The following is a 23,675-nucleotide window of genomic DNA, read 5'->3' as shown; positions in this document are numbered from 1 at the left end:
CGTGGATCAGTGGTTATGTGTACCAACAGCATGTTGGACGTTCCCCTGAGGCCAATACTTAGATGTATTATTAATTAATAAACCAGAGGAACATACTATGTGTGGTATGATATTAGGCTATGTGTACCGACAGCTTGTCGGTATTTCCCCTCGAGCGCCGAGATTTGAACTAACCGGGGGAAATATACTATCGACTACGTCAGTGTAAATTAATCCTCACTCGTTGCATAGGCCTACCAGAGGAGACGGTAGTAGCAGCAGCAGGAGCGCGGTGGCAGTAACACAGCAGCATAGGAGCCTTAGCAGCAGTAGTATGAGCAGCGAAGCACATGTTCGACGATGATGTGATGACTATGTGTACGACCACCTGGAGGAAGCCCTTCGTCCAGTCAAGCCCTTCGGCTTCAGGCCGTCTATTTTTTACGTGGATCTGTGGTTATGTGTACCAACAGCATGTTGGACGTTCCCCTGAGGCCAATAGTTAGATTAATTATTAATTAATAAACCAGGGGAACATACTATGTGAGATGTAATTATTAGGCTATGTGTACCGACAGCTTGTCGGTATTTCCCCTCGAGCGCCGAGATTTAAACTAAACCAGGGGAAATATACTAGTACCTGCATCAGTGTAAATTAATCCTCACTCATTGCCATCCATACAAGCATGCATGGACAAGAACAGGAGGAGGCAGCAGCAAAAACCCCCCAAAACAACCCTACGCCGACATGTTGTTAGTACTTAGTCTCCGGCTAAAATGATGACTATGTGAAACGCCATTTGGCTACCGGAAGGGCCCTTCATCCGGTCAGTACAAATACTATTTGTAATGTTGAAGGCTATGCCTACGTGTATGGCCTTGGCTTCTATCAATCAAATTTATTTGTATAGTGTATTTTACGGCAGTTGTCACAATGTGCTTTCCGGACAACCCTGGCCTGAACCCCCATAGGAGCAAGCCTAAGGCGACAGTGGCAAGGAAAAACTCCCTGGGGTAGATAGGAAGAAACCTCGGAAGGAACCAGGCTCAAGGGGGAAACCCATGGTCGACTCAGGTTGTTGATTGTGACAAGCATGTCTGTCAGTGGCTTAGCTACCTCGTAGGCCCAAGGCCATTCAACTAATCACCAAATATTATTACGCTATGTGTACCAACAGCTTGTTGGTATTTCCCCCCAGCACAGAGATTTACACCAATTAGAGGGAAATATACTACTCATATTAGTGTAATGAATCCTCGTTCGGTAGTAGCAGCAGCAGCAGCAATAAACAGCAGAAGCAGTAGGAGCAGTAGCATCAGCAGCAGTAACAGCAGTAGCAGTAACATCAGCAGTAGTGGCAGCAGTAACGCAGCAGCAGCAGTAGCACCCAGCAGCAGTAAACTGATTACAGAGGAAACGTTGGCGGCTGCGACACCGGTACTTGCCAGTAGACAGTAGCAGCCGTGCTCCTATACTGCAAAGCTCATAGCTTTTGAACGGAAATGATGTCAATGCCAACGAATCAAAGAAGCACATGTCCAAAGCCCCGTAGCTTCACTGAGGATGCCGGGAACCATCACTGCTGTCGTTACCGCACTGGAGCAGGAGTGGTGGTGTAGAACTCCGGAATGGGGACCACATTGCCAATGAGACGGAGGTGGACGGCAACCAGATATCGTCATGGCATTTCCCAATGAAGGCTCCTTAGGGCTCGCATGGGGGCGCCACCACAGGTACCGGGTCATGAAGGAGAGGATGGAAAACAGTGCTAGTATGCAATAATGACACAAGTTCCTTCATTTTCTCAGATTGAAAGCTTGAGGTGTATGCAAAATATAGCTAATGTAAGCATATTTGCCATGGTGAGATCACAAAGAACCACGAAGCATAAGGAAATGCAGTTATTAAAAGCTTGAGGTGTATACAAAATATAGCTAGACGAAATGCAATATACGATTAAAGAAACTATGACAAAGTTGCGAAAGCACATGCTACAAAGCTGCCTGGAGCCAGCCATAACCGGGAGCAGGAGCAATGGATGACGCGCAATGCCATTCGCGTGAGCATGCAATTGTAGAGACAGCGAGGCCAATACCTAGGCTATGTGGAGCATGTCCGTAGCAGGAGGTATAATTTTTTCCTTGACATATGTGTCAGTCGTGTGGTCACAAGCCTGATCACATGCACGGTGAAGAGGTCAGAGCAATGGCGTGGAAAAGGCTACATCAAATCCCTTCTCCGCTGTGAAGCCTAAACGCCCGTTTAAGTGTCATGGAATACGACGATACACTTATGAATGCGGAACGTACGCATTCGCGTCTTGCAACAGCACGATATTGAGAAAACCAGTTGGACGAGACAACGTTAAGCCTAATTTGTCTCATTAAAATGGACATTAGCAATCCCTAAACATTCAGGATCGTGATCTGACAGCTAAATTAGATAGCCAACCAAATTGTATCCTCGCAGATTTAACACCAATATGATTTTAATGTTTTCATTTTTCTGTCGCGAAGATAGGGAACCGGCTTTTTAAGCGCAAATCGTGAATCAGTGGAGAAAACTTTCTGTTTCTGAAGTTGAAAGCCGAAGCTGGTTTGCATTTTACAACATTGGCTGTAGCCTACTTGCCGGTAACAGTCTAACACTCCTTGTAGTGTAGCGATTCAGCGAAGGGTAGAATGCAGCTTTGAACAATTTAGACGACTCTGCATCTCTGCTCTTTGCAACGTGCCCTGCCGCCCATGTTCAATCTGCCAAATTTATAAAAACCAGAGTTTAACTGCCATCTCGCAGCCCAATCCTTCCGGAATAACTGTTACACCAGGAAGTAGGCCATTAGCCTACAAATACACAAACTGTAGCCCGTGTGAGACATGGGGGCTATCTAGTAGCTGCGTGGTAGCGACTGCCCTTAATCCATTAGCCGTTCACAATGAACAAAGATTCTTTATCGATACGCCTACTTTTCCATCTCAGCCAAGCGTGAGAACTTATTCATTTCGTTTCCTAATTCAGACATTTCCGCTTAGATTTACGTGCACATATTCCAAATTCGCGTAAAAACGATTGATTGGAAGACCAAGCTCTGATCAAGTAGGGGATGTAGCGTACGACCCAATTCTACTGCGTTCCGGAAGGTAGCCGAAAGCATTCACGCCAGGGATTCTTTAGCAGTGACAGCATCTAGCGTTGACTCTGGTGGTGAGAAACCCGACAATAAGCATGCCATTAACTTGTGCCCGCAAGTGTTGAAACGTTTCCGCTTTTAGCGAAAGACTTGCTATATTCGTGAAACCAGCCCCTCTGTGAGATGTCCCCGCAATCAAATGTGTATATTCGGTGTTGTCAATTTAGCGACTTTTAGAGGAGGGCATAGCTACTTTCCATAGAAATAGTTGGCAACACTGTGTATATTATGCGTTTACCGCTAGACTCAGAGCTCAGCAGAATTTAAATAAGTTTGATGACATTACCTGGCAAGAATCTGCAGCTAGCAGATATGGACATGGCAGCAGCTTCCAGGATTGAACATGGCGTCCTCCATGGAGGGGCGGCGGCGGCCGCAAAGCAGCGCTCCTTGAATGAAGCTCCCTGGCCAGTTAGCAGTGAAGACAGTGCACCGGTATCCTCAATATTTGGAATATGCCGCTTAAACAACGCTTTGCGTGGCTGGCCCCAAATGGATCGCCTGCCTGCTGCAGCTATAGAGCTTAGAGGTAAGAAGCAATGCTAATAAATAGCAAGACTTCCTCATAGTGCCTAGGCTGTGAGCTAGACTAGCAGCTAACATGTAGCAAGCAGACATGGTTTAGACTGGCAGCATGCCGTAGCTGGATTGCAGGAAGAAGCGCCGATTTACGAAGCAACGTGCAGCGCTTGCATGCAGGAGGAGCAGCCGAATGAGTAGAGGGAGGCTGTTTAAGTAGACCGCCCTGTTAGTGAATGTACTGTGATAAGCAAACATCACTCAGCTGAGCCATCAGCTGATTCAGCCGGAGCGCTTGACTCTCGTGGCTTGCCAGAACTACGCGATGCTCCATTTATACAGGCTGATGGCTTGAGGAATAAAATAATTCTTGTATCTCCTTGCTTTTTTTTTTGTAGAAGTCTCTTTCCCTGGGTCAGGTTGCTGATTCGACTGAATTTGGAGTGAAGGGGATGGGTACTATCCTGTTGAATTTTTTTGAGTTTTTGGAGGATGAGTTTGGTGTACAGGCTGGTGGCTGTTTCTTGGTCAATGCCTATGATTTTTCCCGCTGTCCTGATTTGTCATTGCAGCTATGTCTTGGTCCTGTTTGTGCATGTTACCAAGCACACAGATAAGACCAAAAGACAGAACACTCTGAAGTACCTATGTGTAAAACATTTGTAAAATCTGCCAGTTTACATTAAAATGGTTAAGTTTGCGTAAAAAGTACATTCTCTGCTGCAATTTCCTGATTTTTGAAGTGGCACAGTCCCTGCAGTTAAGTTTATTGTCTATTTCAATTCCGAAGTATTTGTATGTTGTGATCATTTCCGCTGTTTCACCGTTGATTTTTGTAGCAGACAGTGCGGTTTTTGTTCCTTCTAAAATCAATTTCCATCTCTTTTGTTTTCTTTGAGTTTAATTCCAGGAAATTGTCCCCGCACTGCTGTGCAAAAGCTGTTGTCTCTTCCTCAAAAGCACCAAGAGAAGCCTGATTGGAGTGTAGGAAATCCACTATTGCGGTGTCATCTGCGTACTTGTAAAATGTGTGCGAGGGGTTCAGGGCTCGGCAGGCGTTGGTGTACGATGTGTAGAGGACTGGTGAAACTACACAGCCTTGCGGAGCACCCGTGCTCACCCTTCTGTGCATGGATATGGTAATTATTAAGGTAATTTCAGTATCGGTAGGTATCAAGTATCAAATCAGTATCGTTTAAGTTTCAAGTATCGTTTCAGTATCGAGTATCGTGATACTAAACCTGGTATCAGTATCAAAGTCAAAATTTTGGTATCGTGACAACACTAAAATGCTTCCAATTACGGTATGTGCATGTCTTACGTACTTCGGCATCATTTGCTACTTTACACACCAAATCATGATACAAAGAGAGGCAGAGAGCTATACTCATTACCCAGTTAACATTTTGGTGGTGAAAATTTTTTTTTTTAGGCATTCAGATGAAAACTTCGCTGAAAATTGCAAGCTATCTAGCTGACTAGCCATGCTATATATCGGTAAAACCTGAGCTATATTGAAGTTAACCTAGTCCTTTTATGTCAAAACATCTGTCAACCTAGATTTACACCCTTCTAAATGTCTAGATTCTGCCGTTTGTTCATTGGGTATGGGCATGCAGATAGTACTGTACAGACACAGTCAGAGACAGTGAACTTGAAACCGTAAAAAGTAATAGCAAGAGGCAGATATCAGAATGCATTCATAATGCAACAAGCATTGCAGCTCCTAATACATGCTACAATTCAAGGTTGTTCATATAAGTATCGTGTTACAATTACACAATGGTACTGTGATTATCCCCAAGAAAACTATAACAATATAGCCTTATGTAGGGATTTTGAAATTGAGAGTCAATAATTGTAAAAACTTCTTTTTTTCCCCTTTTTGTCATCAGTAATAGACCTGCTCAGGGAGCACTGCAGCTAGAGTAAATGCATTTCTCTGATTCATTTTCCATGTGTCAGTGACTATTCCACATTAAACACCCCAAGTACCTTTTACCTGCCTATATATCACCAAAGTCTACTAAGACTGTCATTTTACAAGCCTTATTGAACTGTGTGAAATGTGTATATGCAGGCAAAAAGCCATTAATGTACTTACTCTATTATATTTCTTCTTGTTGCATTTTTGGAGTAGGTATAACAAAATGCTTAAAACTCACTGTAAAAATCCTCTCCTGATGAAGTTTCCTAATAATTCACTAAGTTTTTGTAGCTGTAAAATACCTCAGATGTATCTTCGCAAGAAGTCTCTTTGCTGTAGTTATATTAAATATTTAGTGCACTGTTTTTAGTTAAGTCTTAACTTTCCCAAGGCCAAAGCCTTTCTGTGTGGAGTTTGCATGTTCTCCCCGTGTCCATGTGGGTTTCCGCCGGGTACTCCAGTTTCCTCCCAGAGTCCAAAATATGCAGGTTGGGTGAATTGGAGAGTCTAAACTGTCCCTAGATATGAGTGTGTGCGTGCTTGCGTGTGCATGCGTGCATGTGTGCGTGTGAGATTAAATTGTGTGTGCCCTGTGATGGACTGGAAAACTGTCCAAGGTGTATGCCTGCTTCTCGTCCAATACATGCTGGGATAGGCTCCGGCACTTCCCGCGACCCTGACCAGGAATAAGCGGGTATAGATAATGGATGGATGGATGAGAGAAAATGAAAAAAAATTATTTCTATAATTTTCATAATCTTATTCATTATCAATTTTTAAGTGTCCATAATCACACTACAGGCTGCAATAAGATTCTAGAAAAGTTGATGTAATAGTGGTTTTACCACTGTTTTCCATGACTAACTAACGCAGGCATAAAATTGAATAGAGTCAGCAGCATCTTAAAATGGCAGTCTACAAACTAAACAAAGAAGTAGCTGGACACCTCAGAGATTGTAAAGGAGATTAAATGTGCCTGGGTCTCAATGTTAGTCATTATTGCTCTGTGATACCTTTAGACCCGGACATGACACAGGTCACTGGAACAGAAAGACACACTGACAAATCATACTATATCATACTAACACAGGAAAGTTTTTTGTTTGGGGCAATTCTCAGAAGACTGCATGTGTACTGACTTTTTGTCCTACAATCACCCCTGCAGATGTCATTGTTTTGATTTCACTGAATAGCTGTTATACTAGAATTTCTGAAAAAATGTGCTGCAGTCAAATATTTTACTGATTATAGGGCAAAGGAAATTTGGTTATGATATGTGACAGATATAGGGACAGAAGTTTACCTAGTTTTCTCAGTTTTGTCACCTGAAATTCAGTCATATCTCAGCAAGAAGTTCATAGAGCCTTCTTCTAAGTCAATTATCAAATTGCCCCTGGCAATGTCAACTGGCATTAATTTAGCATAGATGATGACTGACAGCAATGTCTCCACACTGCCACGTGCTGCTTTCAGCACATAGAATCGTATATATGCAGCAGACTTGATGAATTCCAACAAAATTAAAAGCCATTTTTTTTAAATTTGTGATTAAATTTTATCTCAATCAGTTGTCAGTTGTCTCCTCTGTCATTCTATGGGGAGTAAAATTTCCATATGAAGAGCTGCATCTTTCTGCATTAATTGAGTTGGTTGGAATGGGGAAAAAAATACTTTGGCTTCTGTGCAGTATTTGGAAAAAAATTTTAGCCTCTCTCCCAGACCTCCCCAGGTATCAATGCAGTGCTTTGTTTGTGTGCCACTAATTTGGTTGAAAGCACAGCTTTTACTTTTGGAGGGAATGTAGTCAGTTTCTCAGCAATTTCTTATTTATTAATCTGTACCTGAATTTATAAATTCATTTTTATTAATTTATTATGTATTGATTCATTTGACCATGCTTTGTATCTGTGGAGCCAATGTTGGAATTCATTTTTCTGTTGTTCAGTCTTGTATGTTTCATGAATTCTGATCACTCTGCTCTCATGCCAGCATATTATTTCAGGCACTTTTGCCATGTTCTGCGAATAACTTAAGCAGTGCCTCTAACCCGTGTCATGCAACAACTTCAGGGGCTGTGCCAGCACAGCTGTGTTTGGTGAGTGTAGCCTTCGGACCGCCGGAGAAGCGGATTGGTCTCAGCTGCGCCGGTTGGTGGAGACCACACGCACCTGGGTTGCATTAAGTGATCAGCTCTCTGCAGTTTGAGGCCGAGATCAAGAGCTCACTCTGAGAGCGTATTTCTTTATTTAGTTTTTGTTTGCATGTTTGTCAGAACAGAAAATTCAAGTAAACCGCCACTGAAAAGCAGGAGGAGCTGGTCAGCTGAAAAGCAGGCCAGCTGAAAAGCGGGCCAGCTATAAGCGGTGAACTTAAAAGTTGCCACTCGCTTTCTTTTGTCTTTATTTTACTTTATTATTTTAGTTTATTGTTTTCGCCTGGAACCTGTGACGGGGAAGGGGGGAGATGTTCATTTATTTTATTCCATGTTGGCGTGGGTGCGCTCTCTCTCTCTCTGCGGCATCCGACGGTCCATTCCCGGAAATTCCGCATCTCCCTCTAAAGGGTGTCACACCGGCATGTGAGAGTGTGATGTCCATTTCCAGGTCCACAGATGTGGAGTAGAAATTGAAGTACTGGGAATGGTACAGTACAGTAGAAAACCAACTGCCATATCTCACTTTACATGATTTTAGTGTAAAGTCTGAACCATTTTCTGTTGCACTCCCTAGAAGCACCATATAAGGCATCTTCTGCTTCCAGTGCTTGAAAATCCTTTTGACAACAATAATGAATTTGTCAGCTTTTGGAAAATAGCTTGTCCAAATTCCACTGACATGGGCTACAAAGTGAGCATTAAATGAATGAGGTAAATGAACTGCATTTAACATCCAGCCTTTGAGGGTTTCATTATGCTTTCAACACATACATTTTTTTAAAATTATTTATATCTTATCCCTAATTCCCAAACTCGAACTCAACCATCTCCTGCCAGCTACCCTTCCTGCCGATGTGAGGACAAGATGACTGACACGTGACTCCTCCCATTCTTGCTATTTTCCACACTTCAGATGTACCACCAATCATAGTAGACATAATTGCTTCAACCTTCCTGCTGTTCTCAGGGTCAAAATGACCCTTTCTGAGATTAACAGCAGTGAAAATCCCCTAAATTTAATTTCCCCACAAATTTGATGATTTTTTCCTGGAGTGACCCTACCATAAAAATAAGTTAAACATTGCCTTTAAATTAAATTTGTATACAAGCAGTACACCATCAGGGCACAAAGATTGTCTTGTGTATCTTTTTATGAAATCAGAAGTGCCATACATCTATTACTGGTTTTTCACTTATCTATTGATGAGTGACAGGTTATTTCTACATGAAAAATATTGATTTAGGGTTTGGAGGCTTTATCGCGAGTTAATGAGTTACAATTGATCACTATTAGCCAGGTTATTGTGACAATCCAATGCCCACAGTGCCCAATGCCACATAAGAACGGAGGAAATTATTTTTTTCCTTCAAGAACTGAAAATGCCAGTCATATTCCATGTGTCATATACAAATTTGAGTTTGCAATGTTTCCAGCTACACAAAAATACACTTTGGGGTATTTTGTTATTGCAAAACTAAAGGTTCAATATGTTTCTGAACTGCAAAAGCTCTTGATTCACTATATAATAAAACTGCCACCTAGATTCAGACCCTTAATTTTGACTCACAATTAAATGTAAGAGTTACTTTTTTCATTACAAACAATGTTTAGCCAGTTCATCCATCAGCAGTTAAGGAAAAATATGTATTTGTGTACTGAATAAAAATGTAAGGCCAGAGGTAGAATTCATCTAAAGGAAAATGTAATAGATTGTGGTAATTATATTGTGTGTTAATATAATATGTTGCATTGGTATTTTGTATTTTAACTAGTTTCTAATTCTGTAAGCAATAAAGCTACAAAGATGGCCCACAATGAATTTTGAACATCACTGGAATACACTGTATTAAAAGGCACACGCTGAAAGATAAAAACACACACGCACATGCATGTGTGCACACATACACACACACACACACACACACACAAAAGATAGCCCAAAAGCACTGTTAGGAAAACTGGTGGTTGGGTTATGATGGGATGGCTGCAGCTGAGTCTGACAGAAGATTTGACCTCAGTGTCTCCTCAGATCGCTGCTGCCTTGTCTTGTTGGCAGGCATTTACTTTCTCGCTGGACAGACTCTGTTTCAAGACATCCCTTAACGATGGCTTTCCATTTGTGGGCTGTGACCTGTGGTTGATAGTGCATATGCATCTAGCCTATTTTCGTTTGTCACAGTCGGGCACAGTCAAGGAGACGGCCTGTCTGGGTGAGATGGCGCCTAGCGGCCACCTCCCTTCACCCTGCTGGGTCAGCAGTGCAGAGGACAGGTTAGTGAACCCTGATGGGGTTGCAACAGCTTTCAACAAACTATATAGCCTGGATTTTTTTCAATCAATATCCTGTTCTGTTAATGCACAATATGGTTTTGTGGACATTTTGTAGTTCCCACATAGTGTCTAGCTATAATAATCAAGAATGAGTCAAGGACAAATATAAAATCAAAAAAATATATGAATCACTATAAACAGTTAAAAGAAAAAGTATGTCACATAATTATTGTTGTTTTGTCTCTGTATTCAAGCACATTGCATTTGAAATAAAACAATGAATGGGGGGACTATGTAATTCTGGGCTGTAACTCTTGCACGGTTCACCTGATAAGCATGAATATAGCATCAAGCTAAAGCAGACAGTCATATTTTAACCTCATATCCATTGTTGATTAAACGTTCTTGCTATTTGAAGTTGAATAAGGAAGTCATTTTTGGTGTAGAAATTTTTTCCTTGGTATGTTAAATTTCATTCCCCATTAAGATTTTAATTAAATGTTATCTCTAAATCTGATGCAGCATGTGGTGCCATATTTTTACTGCAACATTGGAGTGTGATTCCAAACACCTCAAATAAACAAATACAACACATGTGGCAGCTTTTACTTAATTTCTTTGATGGCTCGAGTGTACACTCAAGTGTCTTACAAGATGGTAAAACTGCAAGGGTTTATGATTGGATTGTTTACAAAACCACACAATTCCTCGTGGATCTACAAAACTTTCTCTCCCGGGGAGAGGTAGGGTATGTGCCCAGACCCCCCTAGAGGGTTAGGGGTCCCCCTACCACTTTCCAAAAATCTGGAGGGAACTGTTGTAAAATAGCATTCTTGTGAAGCACTACAACTGTTAGTCAACAAAACAATTTCACAGCCAAGATTTTGTTATTGAGAGAATAGGAATACCCCCCATCAACAGCGAATTTGAAAAATGTAAGTGATGAAGATGATGACATACAGTGTCATGGAAAAGTATTTGGCCCCTTCCTGATTTCCTCAATTACTGCCAGGGCCTTTGTTTAGGGGTGAAAGGTGATGACAATTCTAGGGGCCCACAGCCCTTGGGGGGGCCCACAAAAACCCCAGTAGCCTATTATGTAGGCCCCCCTTTCTATGACTAAATTATTATACTTATACTAATGCATCAAAGTTAAAACAAAGCCACAAAATCATGCAATATTGATGAAAGAAGTTTCTATTTTCCAAGCAATAACCCCCTTCTTTAAAAAAACAATGGATTGGTCCATGGTTTGCTCCTTTTTTGAGAATTTGCACGTAATGTTATTGCTCCCAAACTGCAGCAGCAGCCAGCAGGTTATTAATAGAGAAGCGCAATGCCGAAACAGAAACATAAATCGGGACGCCAAAAAAGAGTGAAGAAGGAAAGAGAGGCCAGGAGCAGATTACGGCCCAGAATATAACAGATTTTTTTTTCGAAGAAAGGTGAGAGTATTAGGCTAGCTGTACAGGCGCCCTGTGGCTGCCCGGGGCTTAGCCAACTACTAACGTTACTACGTTAACCGAATGACACTACCGTTTAACGTTACGTGTGGTCAGCGGTGTAAAATAATCGCCTGACAAGGCTGACATTACTAAATTATCCACTAAATATCATCCACAGAAATGATCAGTAAGGTTATAATTCACCAAACAATACGCTGTCAAAAAAATACAGTAGCAGCAGGACACATTTTTCCATTATTACATGAGTGGTTACTAAAACTTAACTGCTACGTTAGCCTGTTGACATGAGTCTTGTTAACGTTAAGCAGGGGCTAATCTTACAGCTTGCCCTCCTCATACAATAATAAAGTGAAGCTGTTTGCCTAGAGCTATGGCATTGATAAGCCAATTTTGATTTTTTGTATGGTAATGCCAAAACTAGGTAGGGTAGTTCTTCATCAGTTGTTCCATATGTATTGCATCAGTCACTGTCAAGAACATAGAGGAACAGAAAAATAAAGAAAAAATGATAATACATAGTCTAAGAAAAAAAGTTGTGTAAAATTGATCTTTGGCGATGAAAAGTCGGGGGCGGGGGCCCACACCAATATTCTTTCAGGGGGCCCAGAATTCATAGCAACTGTACTGATTACTGCATATTTGTCAAACACAAAATGGTTTCTGATCTTTAGACCAAATGTAACATAAGACAAAGGGAAACTGAGTAAACACATTTTTAAAGTAATTATTCAATACAGAAGTGGTTTTTCAACTGTAAGCTAAGGCCAGCTACCATGACAATACAATGAAAACACATACTGACAATGTAGCTTCTGTGCTGTTAGTCACAGAGGTGCAAGCAACAAACTTAACAGCACGATTAACAGAAGGAAAAACTTGTTTAAAAAAATGTGAAAGTGTTGCGTTGTTCCCCCATTCCATGATCACAAGCACCTTCACTAGCAGCTTTCCTGCAGGAAACACTGCATTATTTTCTATTGTGCTGTTGTTGGCTTATTATTCCAGCAATTGGGCTGTTTTCGTTTCAAGCTAAAAATTTGGCTAGAGCTTGCTGGACTGGTTTGGGTTAGGTAGGGTTATCAAATTTCTGACTTTCAAACGGAATGTCCAGTTTTCAAATAATTTGTACAATGTAATGTCCATCCTGAGAAATTAATTGAAGAATCATTTGCGTCACGTGTCAATGACTTCCACAGTCTTCCTAGGTCAGTACTACCCTCCCCACCTGAATAGACGTCGGGCTCAGCCCTCATTTCTAGCCCGATTCAGAGCTCTTGTCCGCAGCCACGCAATTGACCAGCAGACATCATTAAATAGCGATGAAGCGCAGATCTGACTGATGAAAAGCGATGAAACAGATGGAACTTTCCCATTGTGCATTGCACTATGGAGCTACAGGCCACAGTCAGCATTGACATGGTTCACATTCAATACAAGACTGAGACTACGCAATATAGCACTCTCATTTAATGGCTAACTGCATGGTTTTTGCAAGAATGCACCAATAACCAATAACTTGGGTTATATAATGTCAAAGATTTACCACTGTAACCACTCAACACAAAATGTAAAATACTGTACAACATGCAATTCAATTGTATCCATTATTAAGTGTGGTTATACAAAGTGGAAGAGGAAAGCCACAACCTGAAAACCTACAAGAGGAAATGCTGGTACCATACTAAGTATCTTGACAAGAAAAAACTAATATGTAGGTTTCATGCGATTGGTTACAATTATCTGGAGGTTAGAAAAAGGGTGTCTTCAAATCTGATTGGCCGGAGTAATAAAAAACCAACTATTTTCGGATAAATTTCACGTCATGCTGTGAGAAATGTCTCAAAAATTCACAAATGAATGCAAGTGTTTCCACACTTGTCAGGTGATACATAAATGCACATCAAGTCATTGTCAAATGAACGCCCATACTATGAATTCCTAAAAAAATAATGTGTGTCAAGAAATTAAAATGTATCACATTTGTCTTTTCAGGAATGATTTGTTTGTGAGTGCAAAAATATATTTGTCAACCAATTATTCAATATAAAATTTTTAAAAATATCATTTTATTTGTGTAAGATTCATATTATTTAAAAAATTATTTGCGAAACAGTAATAAGCTCAAAGGGTTATACTAACATGTAAGCATACATCCAGTCCTATGACATTGAGCTTTGTCCTTCGCTTTGAATAACTCAATAGCAATTACTTCCAAGTACCAGTAATGGAAATATCAAACTATATCTGAAATGAAATGTACTGTGGGGATGTTGGGTGAAGGTTCCCTTTTTGTGATTTGTAGTTATTAAAGGATGCTGTAAGCATCAACAAGCTTATTTGGTGTGCAACTGTCTTTGAAGCAGAAATGAATGATAATAACGGGAGGTTGTGTCCTTCGCAATCATACTGTGCTTACACAGACTTTGCAATTTCAGGACAGGCTAAAATCTAATTCAGAAGTTGGTATGATCCAGCGGCATTGCATACAAGGCAAGATTTATATTCCAAATATGAATTAAGTATGGTTTGATGTGACATTAAGTTCCAGTGACAGATTTTATTGGAACGCAGTTGATAAATAAAATCTCTCCCACATAATAAAATTCCCATTTTTTCCCCAACTTAAGAGTTTACAACTTAGGTTACTTGACACATGCATCCACCACTTCAAATGGTTGCTAATGCAGCATGAAAAAAGCTTTCCTCTGCAAAATTTTCAACAAAGAATCATTTCAGCGCCACTGTACATAGTGTAATGAGGGTAAGTCTGCTAGTTGGAGCAACAAAAAAGGAATGTGAAAAGACAGGCAAAGCAGAACACGCAACTAAAGCTGATGCTTTTGCATTTCTCAGATGAAGCAACAAGCCAGAGCAGATTGTCTGCTCTTTGTAGCCACACTTGCTCCAGTCAATACAGAATGGTGGAAATGTGCTTTGGAACAGCCTTGCGGTTAAATTACATCAAAGCCCCAAAATTAATTTTTATGCTTGGATGACTGGTAAACCAACACTCCACAAACCAGCATTGAGGATGTTAGCCAGCGACATGACCACTGCCAGTGCCACCTGCGATGCTAACCACAGCCAGTTTAGGCATAACAATTGAGGCTTTCAGCCTCCCAGATGGTTAGAATTTGTAAGGCTTGCAGAATGTAGTTTGGTGATTAAGGCAATTGTTTGTGAAGCTACAGGTTTTTAGTTCCTACCCAAATCTCACTGTAAAAAATTAGAGATGTAGCACTGTAGACATGGTAAATTGAATCCATGAATATATTGTACTAGATATAACATTGTTGCTGTAATTTGTGATTGGGTTATATAATGTTTATTTGGTAACAGTATAATAACTGTTAAACACAATTACTGAATACATATGGAAAATTGCAGGGTATAAAAACAAAGGCCATGGCAGCACTTCCGTGAAGATAACTGGCCTCTGGTTCGACATCATCAGTAGCTGAATCAATGGTCTGCCTACATAGGCAACAAACATAGATGTTTTATTTTGGTCAGAAAAAAGAGAACGAGTACATCAGTTTTGTTTTGTGGATCGCCATTCTGAGTGTCTACTGCACTTCCTATTCTGATGGAATCAGAAATTGAATCTGAACAAAAACACACTTTCAATGTACAAAAATGCAAAGTCACTCTCACATGGCTACAAAGCCTTGTCTACAAGTCATTCTGTCAAACGTGGCCTGCTATTAAAAGTATTGATATCAAAATTAAAGAACAAGAAATAATATTGGCTTAGCTCACACAAATGAAACAAAATCAATTCCAAACCAATGCTACCTAATGTTTTCTATACTATTTCAAGTAACTTGGCCCTGGGTTGTTTCATCTTACCATCTGAAGAGAATGTGGTCATTTAAAGTTTATGTCTTAGTTAGAAGGCATAACGCTGCCTGACATGAATTTAAATTTGGTACACTTAGATAGTGATGCCAAGTCCTCAACATTATTTTAAAATAAGTCTATGATCATTAAGTTGTAGTAACAGTAACTGAGATCATGTTGGCAGATCTGCTAGACATATCCATAACAAGCAACTGGTTATAAAGGTAGATTCACAAAACCAATAGCCAATGTTAAATATGCTGATAAAAAGCATATTTATCTGATTAATGTCTTAAGCCCTATTCGCAGTGGACTAGAATAACCTGCAGACCTCATGAGATCTAGGAATTGGTGCAGTATTTAAATTTTTGGAAATATAAATGTAAGGCAGTTATACAAAGTGAGCTTACAACCAACTGACTCTAAGGCTAAATAGACTAAACTTCCTACACGCAATGCACATGAGACACCTGTAATTCATGCAACAACAGCTGAAGAGTCACAGATTATTTAAAACCTATATTATGTATTATATTGTACTGTATCTGGTTAGCTCTGTCTTGCATTATTCTGGCTAACTGGACAGGTGCTACAGGTAACGTTAACATTTTAAATGCAGACATGCCAACTGAGGAATCTGTACTGTGGCAGAGCTTTCAAGCCCTTGTGTTAGAAACCTCTCCTCTCCACTCTAAGTCTACCCCCTGATGTGCATGTTTTCCAATTCGACATTACTGTATAATCCCAAGTGCTGCCTCATCATAACAACCCCTGCCTTATTTCCTGTGAGACCATGGACACTAGTTGATGACTGCTGAGTTCAAAGGGGTTTCCTTTGTACTGTTGAACTCTTGACACAGGTGCTGTGGCTTGATACTACTAGGGTCCTTGCTGGGAAATATATGGCTTTTCCAGGCTTGTGGTATCACAGTCTCTCAGTCTCTCACAGCACTCTCCAGAAACAAAAAGGAATCAAGAGCAGTAATCTCAGACAACCACCTCATATTCCTAAGAAATATATGAGATTTCCCACTGTGAGATGTGGAGTAAGCATGTTCCACTCAAGGCCAGTGATGTGCTATTTGGAAGATTATGTTCTGATAAGCCAACTTCCCATAGAAATGACTCATTGTCCAAAACCACTGACCACTAGGAGGCGGTTTCCAGAATGAACTGAAGTGCTATGCAATTATCACCTCAATGGCCGCAGTATCGCAGGGCACACACACCATGCACTCACACCTATGGGAAATTTAGAGTCTCCAATGAGCCTATCTGCATGTCTTTGGACTGTGGGAGGAAACCTGAGTACCCAGAGGAAACTCACGTGGACACGAGAACACGCAAACTCCACACAGAAAGGCCTAAGCTCAGAGTCAAACCGACGACCTTCTTACTATGAGGCGACAGTGCTACCCACCGCAAAAAATGTAATAAAAAAAACAGGTATCCAGTTAATACTTCTTAGACCCAATTCATGAACTGTAATGATGACATGCAGATTAGGGAAATTATTTCAAATCCAAAACATGAGCAAGTCATTGTTCATCAATCAACAGAACAATGAATACTGAATTATGCATAGAAGCTGATGGGCAATGGTAAATTCAATTATCATTCATTTCATTACTGTTTCAGTCTCTTAAATGACAATGTTGTGAAAATGAAAAATACATTTTGAGGCAGTACAATGTAAATACATGTACAATCACAGATTGGTGGGAGCCAGTAGCGGAAGACTGTTAGACTGTCCATAAGATTTTCTCGGTCACAATTTATTTATTTATTTATTTTTTTTTCTCACGTTGCTCAGTGAACATAAACTCAGCCATCCATCCTAAGTCTTAAAGTTGCTTTTACAGGTCTCTTAAAGACATACCATGCAGGACTTTTTAGGCTGTGTTTACACATAAGGTTACTCCTCTATCTTAGAACCTCGCCTACTCACCCCTTCGGGTACCTGACTAAGTCACAGACAAACAAATCCATCAATTACTCAGACCGAACATTTGGCTACATTGTCCAGTCGGGACCACAAACTGGACATACAAATAATTTGAAAACCAGACATTCTGGTGACCGGATGTCTGGCAACCCTAGCTGCTTAGCTATAGGTAATGTTACTAACAGTTCCAACAGAGAACAAGCCAGCTCCACATCACATTTCATCCCCTTAGCGAACCCCAGCTGACACCACAGAGGAAAAGCAATTCCACGGTTACAGTAACTGAAGTTCTTGAATGAGCCCTGTCTGGTTGTCTTTTTGCTTCGCTGTATCTGGGCCATTGCAGCGGCAATCTAGCAATAGAAACAAACACAAACACAAATGAAATCTGATCCCAAACAACAGGCTCTGTAGCTACACCCACCCCTCCCCACACCCATGCATCCCCCATGAAAGAGCACCACGTCCAAATATGTCCAAAACACATTTTAGAATAATAAATACAGGTAAAGGTGCACAAATTTGGTGAAAGTGCTTAAAGACAGAGATCACCAACATATCATAGATATGCCTTAGATATGCGTTCTTTTAGTTTCATTAGTAGACGATACACGACAACTATGCCGAAAACCGAGTTTCGCAGCCCCACCATTGTCCCTCTGGTCGTTTAACACGCACCCCCTCCCTGCAGTCTCATCTACAAAACACCCCCCACCCTTGACATAATGGACAATATTGGCATTCATAAAAATATTCACTAAAAACACCACTAAAAAATCGTATTCCCTCATAGCAACAAGATAAACCCGACAATAGCCCTAAGATATGCCTATACAGCAGTGAAAACACTGCTCACTGAATAACGAAATAAACGAGAAAAAGTTTTTTTAAATGATACCATGTCGTCCTACAGTCAATATCTGGGACTAAATATTGAATAAATATACATCCTTACTGTTGGTTTTACGAGTAGAGATGTCCCTTTTGAGACTGCATGGTCATATATTGTCTTGGACAATCCGTTTGGGAAATATACGTGCATTTGTGATGCCTGGGTATCTTCCAAAATAGCTGTGCGTAATACCACACCTGTTGTTTACGGCGTCGTCACCCCTTTTAGTACAGTCGGGCTTGATTGACAGTAGGCGAGAGTATAAGAGTATAAGCTTTCTAACGATGTATAACATGTCTAATTCTGCTTTTGGAATAGCGTTTTATAGGTCAGCGTAACAGAAAATATTCTTAGCATCACATTCACTTACGCATTCACTCTGTTAGCAGAAAAATACGCTGCACCTAACGAAACGTGGTCAACAATATTTCGTAATTTCTTGGAAAATACACACACAATGCTGAAGCCAAAAAACACTTGCATAAAGCCAATATTTACTGAACGCTCCTGCTGTTTGTTGGGGACAAAGAGATGGTAATTCTGCGTGGTTAACCTGAAATACATCATTCAAGCTCGATGCATCTACCTAAAAAGTCTGTGTTGAATTTTACCCCGTGCTAGGTTTTGCTTCGCTCTCCACTATACCTTTAATTTTTTCTCTTCTTTTTTTGCTGCTAAGAATATTTGTGTAAGGCATAACTCATTTCAAGGTGTTCCTTAGTTATTAAAAATATTTTTAAGGGTGAAAACATACATTTATTTCTGAAGGTTAAGACTTAAGGTAAATCATTTTTCCTAAGGAAATATTTCAGTTTTCAGAAAAATCCAACTAAAGCCACTTTCACATGTTTAAGAGTCAAACACTGCATTCAAAGCCAAGTAAGTCGGTGACACGAGAAGAATCAAGTGCTGCCAGCTGTTGATACTTGACATCATCCATCCAGGAAGATGGGGGTTTTGAAGGCTATACACAAGCAGTGATAATAGTATGATGCCTACGACAAGATGTTTCTGATACTAGAGCACACAAAAAAACATTTGGCCTCATTCACCAACCGTTCTTAAGAAGACTTTTCTTCTTAAAACCCACTTACGCAGTTTTCACAAAGATTCTGACATTCACCAATGTTTTCTTATTTGGGATTTATTCTTAGGTAAGACAGAATCTACGCACACTCAAGAGCACACTTACGCACATTTGAGTGCTGTGAGTTTGTGCAAAATAATTGGGTATTGCGTTTTCTTCAATTCTACAGTTGTATAATATTATAGGATTTAAATTACAATAATATTTTTATCATTTATAATAATTTTTAATTATTATTTTATAAAGCATTAAGGTGTTCTTCTGTAAATAAATGATAAAAATCAAACCATTGTTGTGACCTTTTGGGGGGTTTCAATTATGCAATGTTTGGTCTATAGTGCTAAAGCAAATGTTTACATTTCGAATACAAACTAAGCACTTAACACTTTTTAAACATGGACATGTTGAAGAAGAGAACACTTATTCAGAGGCGTCACTTGGGGGGTGCGGACCGCACCAGGTGATGCCATCAGAGGGGGGTGACACCAAAATGACATGCAATAATGCATCTTTTTGTGTTATTTTATATCCGCTACTGACGCTACTAAATGACAGGTCGTTTGCTGTTCACTTCCTGCGGCAATACATCCACTTCAGAACTACCAAAGTTTTTTTTACGTTTGGAGTCCTGTGCTTTTTGTTTGGGCATTATTGACTTCGCTCTCAACTTTTCTTTTCGATTTCTGTGTGTGCACACGGCCCTGCAGTCAACCGGCACGCGCTTTCCATTTATGAGGACAAAGGGATTCATCATTTTAAGAACACGTGCGAACAATTCTGCGGTTTAAGAACACGTCGTGAATTTGACATAGACTTTTCTTAGGACCTTTCTTAAGAACAAATTTAAGAAAAAACTTAGGAAGATATTGGTGAATGAGGCCCGTTGGCTTTAAGTTGTTCTTCCATGTTTACACTTGCCCGCGTCATACAAAGCTATAATGTGATTGGACACCCTATGAAAGGTCAGCCTCAAACAAGTTAAAGATTTGAACTTTGAGCTGTAACTAGAAGTGCCTCCCCATATTTGAAAAATGGAACTTCCTTTCCTCCACCACCACTTCATCTCCTCCGTGCCCCAGAAACTGATCTTTGTGTCCGCCCTCACTTCAGTGTTTCAATATTGGAGGACACAGAGAACTGTATTGGAAAAGCAGCTTCAGACTCCCCACCTCCCCTCCTTTACTCCAAATACTTCTGGGTGGTGGGGGGGAGTGAAGGAAAGGAGGTGAGCAGAGAAAAGTAATGGGACACATCCTAGGTTTAAATTTTGATTTGTGCACTACAAGAGGCTTATTGTTGCTGCCGAGTTGGGCGTCAAAGCTCCCTCTATAGGGAGCATGAATGGTCTGATGCCATGTTGAGTGTTTTGCAACTGATGATGTGCAAGCATCTTAAGGTGTTTTGTGCAGCTGACCCTTGTTATTCCTAATGTTAAGAGGAGAAGCTGCAAGTGATGTTGACACTGAGCATTTTCAGTTGTTAAAATTCTCAGTTCTAGTTGTACATGCCCCTAATGGGAGTAATGATAAGTCATTAATAACCGCCCGACAATCATTCACAAACCTAATTTGTTATTCTTAGGTGTCTAGGAAAATTACTCTAGACACGCATTTATCCGTAAATGTAATTGCAGTTTACGTAAAGAATTGTTGCTGGCTAATCTTAATGGACAAAATGGCACAAAGTGTTAAAGCGATAAAAAGTTGTCTGTGGCGGTTTATGGGTTTGAACTGACTGCTTTTCCCTCCGTCGCCCTTAGGGAAGAAAAAGTGACTATATTAGCCTGCCGCTAATCCTAAAACTTCAAAACTGAGTTACATGATCTGTCAGTTCCATCCTTCGAGTTTACGTTGAGATTTTTATTAACAGCTCGTTGTAACCGCGTAAAGTCATTTCAAACAACGGCCATAGACAGACAATAATTATTTATTCACCATGTGAAGAGCGACAATTACATATAAACTATCCATGCTTAAATTATGTTTCGAATCCTTCCGATAAAACAGAACACATTAAAATGCGGAGAAAAAAATAACTAAGAAAAAACTTTACATTGATTGTGTAACCCGAATATTTGGAAGAGGCTGTTCTCCAAGTCTCGGTCGAGGCGAAGGTGTAATGAACTGGGCTACAATGAGTATCGTCAGGTATAACATTTAATGGAAGTAGCCAACATGGCAGGAGCAGTAGCACAGCAGCATGTTACCAGCACAATCCTCCTTCTCAAAACTAACCAAACAAGATGTGTTCCCTAATTAAGGTCCCAGGGGGAACACAAGAGGGGGAACTTAAATATTTAATGAAGACTGAATACAATATGCGTATAAATGGAAATGTATAGACTTAAGAGTTCAATGTAAATAGTTCAGTATTACCAGTTACAAAAATGACAATTGTTAAGATTTAAATAATACACATGGCTGATACAAATAAAGGTTACAATTGTATGAACGACTATTAAGCACTTGCATATAGCGACGATGTAATGCTAATAGCGCACTAATAAAACTGCCAGATCAATTGTAATTCAGCCCTAATGTCCGCTGAATTAAAAACGAATGCTATTAGAACACTATAAGCACTAAACCGGTTTTAGCCAGTTATAAGTATGAGGTGCCGGATTCATTAAGACGCGCGCTAAAACTGCGTTGCAGAGGAAGTAAAATTGACCTGAAATCTCATCACTAAATCAAGCCCACAAAGACAACGTCTAATATAAAAGGTTCAGGTCACAAGCACATACACACACACACATCATCCATTTCTTATAGATTCACTCTGGGTACACATTTAATTAAAGATTGCTTATGGTGTAGGCTATAGCTGATACAGCACAGCATAAGATTACAAATTAATTTCACGAAACAAGAGAGATTAGGACTTTTTAGGTTTGCATGCAGATATGCAGTATTTCAAAGATAGCCTATCAGTAACCAACGTTACTGACGACATGCAGTAAAAGTGAAATTATAGTTATTTTAGGGTTTGTATTTTTGGTCAACCGTTCCCTGCAACCATGTGCATTGCAGCTAAAGTTTATAATCTGACAGATTTGGTGAGGGGACAGGTGTGCCATTGAAGCCATGAAAGTAACAATCTGCCAAAAATGACCATTTGCAGTAAAGTGACTGCATTAAAGATGACTAAGACAGTTGTATTTTGAACCAAATGCAGTCATTTAAAACGGATAAACGAGAACACTCAAAACCCGAAAGTCGTTTTGTAAAATAGACGGCATTGCTGGAAAGCTGCAGGTAGGCTATAACAAGTCGTCATCAATGCGTTTTCAATCGAAATAAATATTTTCGATCGATAAAAAACAAGCTGCTCAACGAAAAACGTCATGATCTCGTCTGATGTTGAGTGATAAACCAGTGTCCTTAATCATTTACGAAGTATTAAAATACAACTGTACTCACCTATAAAGGCCAGTTGGAACAGGTTAATTCCCACTAGTTCCATTCCGATGCCCGTCTTTTAAGCAAATAAAAGAATCCCAAGTACAGAGAGACAATTGTTTATGTCCTTATAGTTGCCAAAATCTACAAACGTACGACGATAAAGGGCTCAGATTGATCTTCTGGTGGTTGTGTAGTCCAAACTCCCATATACGAGATGCAAAAATGAACTACTGAAGAACATTACAAAGGCAATCCTTTTTAACTGTGCAGCCTTAATATAGGCTAATCCACTTAAACTAGAATAGATTATTCTAACAATTAGTCCACAAACACTCGTGGGCATTCGATCAAAGTTAGTTAGCTGGAGAAAACACAAAATGAAGAGGCCATTAAAATAAAGTAAAATGAAAATTAAACTTAATGTATGACATTGAATCTAAGGCTGCTGTCCACCAATGCTGTCCTGCTAATGTTTGTGACCAAAGTTTAAATGCCCTCCACAGCTTGGATAAGGATGTTGGATATAGTATCCTCGGTGCGAACGATCCGTTTCACCCTTCCTGTTCCGCTGTGTCCGAGCGAGACAGCTGTAGGGAAACTGCGGGGAACGTACTCTGTGCTATTGGCTTCGCGCGCTCCTGCCAGCTCCGCAGAGAGAATCAACTGCCGACACTAGAGGGTCGGAGGCAAAGCAGCGCCAGAGATGATGCAGGCGGAGGAGTAGAGAACAAAAAAGCTCAGTGAAATGTTTCAAAGACGTGGTTTGTATTGCAGTGCCATTCATTCCCACCTCTCACTGCCTGACAGCAGCGCATGACAGCAGCAGTACAGTTGCACACAGACTCCATGGGCATTTTAACGCCGTAATGCATATATCTTGTTGTTATTCGGTTTTACTGGGGTGCCACGCTCGCAGCTCAAATAAGACATTAAGCTCTCTTATGTCATGTCACACCGATAGTCTTGACATTATTAGGCATGAGTTGTCTGCATTCAAAAAT

The 23,675-nt window shown here is 40.3% G+C and overlaps 1 protein-coding gene across 1 annotated transcript in view; it reads right to left on the bottom strand.

The window, feature by feature from the left end:
• The window catches only part of gfra4b (GDNF family receptor alpha 4b), a 188,467-nt gene extending 165,011 nt beyond the window's left edge, over window positions 1–23,456 (bottom strand). The window contains exon 1 of the mRNA XM_035424732.1: window positions 22,693–23,456. Within this exon, the coding sequence (XP_035280623.1) occupies window positions 22,693–22,735 (43 nt within the window). The 5' untranslated portion in view covers window positions 22,736–23,456. The remainder of the gene's footprint in view (window positions 1–22,692) is intronic.
• Between the last annotated feature and the right edge of the window lie 219 nt (window positions 23,457–23,675).

The sequence above is a fragment of the Anguilla anguilla genome, chromosome 7 (genome assembly GCF_013347855.1).
Source record: "Anguilla anguilla isolate fAngAng1 chromosome 7, fAngAng1.pri, whole genome shotgun sequence".
NCBI lineage: Eukaryota > Metazoa > Chordata > Actinopteri > Anguilliformes > Anguillidae > Anguilla > Anguilla anguilla.
The sequence above is the reverse complement of the archived record's forward strand: the minus strand, read 5'-3'. Positions and strand labels throughout refer to the sequence as shown.